The sequence below is a fragment of the Rhopalosiphum padi genome, chromosome 3 (genome assembly GCF_020882245.1).
Source record: "Rhopalosiphum padi isolate XX-2018 chromosome 3, ASM2088224v1, whole genome shotgun sequence".
Lineage (NCBI taxonomy): Eukaryota > Metazoa > Arthropoda > Insecta > Hemiptera > Aphididae > Rhopalosiphum > Rhopalosiphum padi.
The window spans coordinates 77,934,001-77,941,128 of record NC_083599.1 but is presented as its reverse complement, the minus strand read 5'-3'; the positions used below and the strand labels follow the sequence as shown (position 1 = coordinate 77,941,128).

Here is a 7,128-nt window from a genome sequence, read left to right as displayed (position 1 = left end):
TATAAACTTAAAATAAATATCGATTCAATAACTATTCAATTAGTTGATCAGAACAATAAACCGATTGATAATTTCAACGAGACATTAACAGTTGTTCTACATATTAAACGTCACGGATCTTTAAATTAATTTAAATTTAAAGTTTTTCTAGAAATAAATATGTATGAATTAATCACATTAAGTTTAACTGGGAATGAAACCACAGTATCTTAAGTAGTAATATCTTAAGTAGTAATGATACTACATTATCTACAAATTATTTTCCACCATTAAACGTTAATGAGGACTCAGAAATAGCTTTGTTATGTTTACAAAAACATTCATTTCCGAACATAAATTCGTCTAATAACAGATTGGAAATAGAAGTTATCAGGGACACAGATAATAGATTTAATGAAAATGCGAAATTTGTACGATATTTATATCGTATATATATATTTGAAGAAGGAAATTATGACATTGATGATATTGGCAATAAAATTTCGAAAGAGTTATTAGCCTGTTGACGCGTGTATTATATTATATTATTGATGTAATTATTATTATTATTATTGTCACTTTTATCTGTATTGTTATATTATCTTCTTCTCTCCGATATTGGTTTGATAGACCTTCAATTATTATATTACTTTTAGTTGTGTGTGTTGAACCGTGTGCCCATGTGCATATACGTGTCATCGTGTCCGTCTCCGCAAAATAAATAAATTATTAAGTTATGCTAAGTGTGTAAGCTTAATATATTAGTAAAAAAAAACTTATACAGTCCACTAAAACCGACGGCAACATTGGTCCTTCGACCCGGATTGCAATTCGCGTAACTTAATAAAAGTTATAGCATTCCGTAAAATTAAGTGCGCGTGGTAAATGGTCGTGCGTGTTCAGCAAATATTAAATATGCAAAATCATGGTGGATTATTCTAGCAAGAAGGCAGTGGATGGTGCAATGTGGTAAGTTGTATCAGTACTAATGACTTATATCCTATAAATAAATCCGATCTACGGGGTTTTAAAGTTTCTCCCAGGTACCTAATTTTAGTGGTAAATTGTCGTAAAGCTCGAAGGTCGTAAATATAATATAACTCGGTATAGATAATAAAATAATTGACTTTTGGCGTACGTTACCACACAAATACATATTTACTCACAAACACACAGCTGTCTATCTTGATCGGCGATCCCGTCCACTTTAGGCATCCAGCTGTCACACATACACATACACAGTACATACACACTCAAAAAAGCGTACCTCAATATGTCAGATTTAATTTCGCTAAAAGCCCGCAGAGGGCAATTAAAGGGGCAATTAACGAGGTTCAGTACATACGTAAATAAGGAGTCAGTAGACATATTCGAAATCAAATGTCGAAGTAAAAAGATGGAGGAATTATGGTCGGAATTTGATCAAGTGCAATCTGATATAGAGTCTTTTGCTGACGAAACGGACGATTATCGCATAGAATTTGAGGAAATATATTTTAGTGCGATGGCATTAGGCGAAAATCTACTGCAACGTGCTAGTACAAAAAAGGATGATAATGGTGGTCAAAAATCAACTACTACGGTGCATAATACGGCGCACACAATGTATTGTAGTGCAAATTCGTGTTGCAGCGGTGCGACCGCTGCAATGAAATTAGCACCGATAGATGTACCAAAATTTTCGGGTGCATATGAGGAATGGTCGGCTTTCCACGATATTTATATAGCAATGATACATAACAACCCAGGTATAGATGAAATACAGCGATTTTTTCATTTGCGATCGTGTTTAAAAGATGAGGCGGCACAGGTTATAATGTATATAGAAACGACAGCCGCAAATTATAACGTGGCTTGGAGTAGCGTGGTGGCTAGATATAATAATAAAAAAGTGTTAGTGCAGTCACACACGAAAGAGTTATTTGATATTCCGGCAATAAATGAGGAAGCTGGGCAATTAAGAAAATTAATAGATCAATTAAACGGTCACATAAGCGCGTTAGAAACATTAGGAGAGAAACCTAAAGAGTGGGGCTCAATATTATTACACCTTATCGCAACTAAATTAGATTCTAGTACACTTAAAGCGTGGGAAACAGTATCTCCTAAAAATGAAATACCCAAAGTACAAGTGTTACTCGAATTCTTAAAAAAAAAATTCAAAATAATTGAAGCAGTAGAGACTTCTTCGAATATAAATGTCCGTAATGACGAAAAATTAAAAAATAATATAATTAGCGTTAAAAAAGCCAAAAATAACCACAAATCGATAGCGTTTCCAACATTTAGTGGTATGAAATGTTATAATTGCCAATTAGCGCACTCTATATATAAATGCCCATCTTTTCTAGCTTTACCCATTCCCGAAAGAATAAAAAGGGTGGGTGAACTTAAGTTATGCAAGATATGTATTCGGACGCATATCGGAAAGAAATGTGATGGTAAAAAATGTTTTCAATGTCACAAAGCGCATAACACATTATTGCATTTAAAAATAAATAAGACGGAAAGTAATATCGCTTCGGAACAATATGAAGATAATTCCGAAGAAATTCCCACGGCGGGTAATGTAAGTGTATCGGCACACGCATCAGCGATAAGCTGCAGACAGGTGCTCCTATCAACCGCAATAATTAATGTATATAATAATGATGGCAAGCCGGTAAAGAGCAGAGTGTTATTGGACTCCGGCTCGCAAAATAATTTTATCACAGAGCATATGGCACAAGTGTTAAAATTGCGACGGAAAAAGGTTACCTTTGATGTAGCTGGAATAGGACACACATTACATACAATAAAGTCCGAAATTACGGTAATGGTGGGTTCCTGTATAACAGATTTCAAAGCTAATATATCATGTTTGATAATACCTTGTATAACGAACAATATTCCGATAAGAGCAGTAAATACTGAGTCCATAAAGATACCAAATAATATAATACTAGCTGATAAATCCTATAATAAACCACAACGTATAGATATGTTGATGGGCGTTTTTTGATTTATTAGATCAGGGTCAAATTAAATTAAATGAAAATGGTCCTACATTGAAAGAAACTAAGTTGGGTTGGATTGTGGCAGGCCCAGTTTTTAATAATAAATCAAATTTAAAAGAGACGCAAAACATTTGTTTAAGTACGTATCAAGTAGATGATAATTTGGATGAAAGGATTGCGAAGTTTTGGAGATTGGAAAACATAGATAAAAATACTAATTACACATTAGAAGAAAAAGCTTGTTACGACCATTTTATTAAGACAGTACGCCGCGACGAAACTGGCAAATTTATAGTGAGGTTGCCGTTCCGCGAAGATATTAGCAAATTAGGTAATTCTTATAAAAACGCGTTCCGACGATTTCTGTCTATCGAAAAACGATTAGGACTAAATACAAAATTAAATAAAGATTATCAGCAATTCATGTATGAATACCAAGATCTTGGTCATATGGAACCGCTGCGCAGCGCGGGGGAAGAGTCGGTCAATGAACCCGGCTATTTTCTACCGCATCACGCCGTAGTAAACGATAATAGTAGCACCACTCGTCTGCGCGTAGTATTCGACGGATCTAGTAAGACCGATACAGGCATTAGCTTAAACAATGTACTATTAAAAGGGCCTACGATACAAGACGATTTATTGAATATTTTGGCTAGGTTTCGTACATACAAATATGCGATATCCGCGGACATATCAAAAATGTACCGTCAAATTTGGATTGCACCAGAACATCGCAAATATCAACAAATATTTTGGCGTGAGAATAAAGAACAACCTATGCAAATATTTCAATTAAATACGGTTACTTATGGCACTGTCTCGGCATCATTCTTAGCTACCGCATGCTTATATAAATTAGCTGAGGATGAGTATAGTAATTTTCCAGAAGCGTGTACTGCTATAAAAAATGATTTTTACATGGATGATTATCTAGGTGGGGCAAATACGAAAGAGATGGCTGTAAAATTGCGTAATGACTTGAGAACAGTGCTACAATCCGGTGGCTTTAACTTACGAAAATGGTCTGCAAACGATTCGGTGTTATTACAAAATTTAAATAAAGAAAATAATGATTCTATGTTGGTACTGGAATTGGAAGATGAAATGGCAAAAGTCCTCGGGGTCCTGTGGCATCCTAGGAAAGATATATTTCAATATAAAGTACGGGATACAAAATCGGAAACTCAATCGACAACAAAAAGAAGCATATTGGCGCAAATGGCTTCATTATTCGACCCACTAGGTTTAGTGGGGCCGATAATTATAAAGGCAAAAATTTTAATGCAAGAAATGTGGAGGTTAAAAATTGATTGGGATAAACCGGTGCCAACAAAAATGCACGATGAGTGGACAAAATATTTACATGAATTGGCAAGCTTACGTGAATTGTGTATACCGCGTTTTTTATGTACGGAGGATAATTGTGATATAGAGGTGCATGGTTTCGCCGACGCCAGTTTAGCCGCCTATGGCGCGTGTATATACGTACGCACTACAAATAATAGTGGAGTTTGTACGTCGCATTTATTGTGTGCAAAATCTAAAGTCGCGCCTTTAAAAGTTATATCGCTACCGCGATTGGAACTATGTGCTGCCGTAATTTTGGTAAGGCTATACAACAAAGTAATACCTAAATTAGGTATAAAAATACAACGTCGTTATTTTTGGTCGGACTCGTCAATCGTCCTGGCTTGGGTAACGTCACCCTCTACGCGTTGGCAAACATTTGTTGCGTATAGAGTGGGGGAAATTCACGACCTTAGTTCAATAAATGAATGGCACCATATTGGAACTAAGGACAATCCAGCGGATATTATTTCAAGAGGATGTAGTGCGAAAGAAATTATAAATAGTTCTATATGGTGGCATGGACCAAGCTGGTTAACGAACGATCATGCAAATTGGCCGAAGACTGTTTGCGAGTTAAAATATACCGGAATACCAGAAGAAAAGGGTACACAGAAAACTGCTGCATTTTTAGCACAACCGGTAATAAACGAAAAAATATTAAGCAATTATTCATCTTGGAATAGATTATTACGTATTTTTTGTTATTGTTTGCGTTTTATAAAAATTCGAATAAAAAAATTGAAAGTAGTTGGTCCAATATTAGCCGATGAATTAAAAGAAGCTGAAATAGTTATAATTAAAATAACTCAAGCCTCCTATTGGTCCAGTGAAATAAACGATCTAAATAAAAATGGTACTTTAACGGTAAAAAGTAAATTACATAATTTACAGCCAGCCCTTTTTAGAAAGCGGAATTATACGAGTAGGCGGTCGCATAAAAAATGCCAGGCATGTGGAAATAGCACAGCGACACCCTATTTTAATACCGAAAAATAGTACAATTGCTAGATTAATATTGCTTAACGAACACGATCGACTTTTACATGCGGGTCCGCAAGCGATGCTAGCGAATAGCCGATTAAAGTACTGGATAATTGGAGGCAGAAATATTGCAAGGCATGTATTCCACCAGTGTGTGAAGTGCTTTCGACTTCGACCAAAAATAGTTGAACCTATAATGGCAGATTTACCAACCGAACGGTTAGAGCCAAATCGACCGTTTAAAAAGTGTGGTGTCGACTATGCCGGTCCTATTGCTATAAAAACCAGTTTACGGAGAAATGCGGCTGTACTAAAAGGATATATATGTGTATTTATTTGCTTTAGTACCCGGGCGGTCCATATTGAGTTGGTTACGGATTTGACTACTGAAGCTTTTTTAAATGCTTTAAAACGTTTTATTGCACGCCGTGGTGTATGTTCCGATATATTTAGCGACAATGCTACAAATTTTGTAGGGGCTAACAATAGATTACTGGATCTAAAAAAAATATTTCATTCCGAAGAACATTTAACCAAAATATACGATGCGCTATCAACTGAGGGTATAAGGTGGCATTTCATACCCCCTCGATCCCCACATTTTGGTGGGTTGTGGGAAGCGTCTATTAAATCTATTAAAAATCATTTATACCGAGTTTTAGGTACGGCTAATCTGACTTATGACGAATTGAACACTATATTAATTAGAATAGAGGCAGTCCTTAATTCCAGGCCCTTAACGCCCTGTTACTCCGATCCTACTGATACGACACCATTAACGCCTGCTCATTTTTTAATTGGTGAGCCAACATGTTCTATACCCGAACCTGATTTAACTGGTATACCGGACAATTGCTTAAAACGTTGGCAGCGGGTAACGCAGTTGACTCAAGCATTATGGCAGCGTTGGAATAAGGAGTACCTGTCACAACTTCAAACTAGACGGAAGTGGCTAGCCAACAAGGGCCCTAAGATAAAAGTTGGTACCATAGTGTTGGTGAAAGAAGACGAAGCCCCCCCCGATGTCGTGGTCCATGGGACGAGTTGTCCGCGTCCAGGCTGGTGACGATGGTGTCATTCGGGTAGCTACCATATTATTAAAAGGGAAGGAAGTATCTCGAGCAGTCCGTAAGCTTTGTCCTCTTCCTTTCGAGGGTAATAGTACATAAAATAAAATAAAATTTTTCTTTTATAATTTTATGATATCTAAATACATATTGTATCGAATTATTCAAATTCTAATAATTTATTTATATTTAATAATGTTTTTGCTTATATTTATATTATTTGTTTATTTTTTACGATATTAATGTATTTATTTTTTTATGAACTTTTTGTTGAAAAATAATTTATATGTGGTGGTTCTTATTATGAATATTCTAATTTTTCAAGGCGGGCGGCGTGTTGAAGCGTGTATTATATTATATCATTGATGTAATTATTATTATTATTATTGTCACTTTTATCTGTATTGTTATATTATCTTCTTCTCTCCGATATTGGTTTGATAGACCTTCAATTATTATATAACTTTTAGTTGTGTGTGTTGAACCGTGTGCCCATGTGCATATACGTGTCATCGTGTCCGTCTCCGCAAAATAAATAAATTATTAAGTTATGCTAAGTGTGTAAGCTTAATATATTAGTAAAAAAAAGAAAAACTTATACAGTCCACTAAAACCGACGGCAACATAGCCTTTAATAAACTAAACCGGACTTATTTATCATTCAGATTAATTATGGATCGTATAGATTTTAGATCATATAAAAGATGTGATGGCAGACTACGTTTTGATATTCCAAACAGTATAAGCTCTGT

The 7,128-nt window shown here is 35.4% G+C and overlaps 1 protein-coding gene across 1 annotated transcript; it reads left to right on the top strand.

Moving 5' to 3' along the window:
* The first annotated feature begins 1,252 nt into the window (after positions 1-1,252).
* Positions 1,253-6,375, top strand: LOC132925818 (uncharacterized). The gene is made up of 3 exons (XM_060990182.1): positions 1,253-2,951; positions 3,034-4,967; positions 5,224-6,375. Exons 1-3 carry the CDS (start codon positions 1,253-1,255, stop codon positions 6,373-6,375), a joined length of 4,785 nt encoding a protein of 1,594 aa, XP_060846165.1.
* The last annotated feature ends 753 nt before the right edge of the window (positions 6,376-7,128 follow it).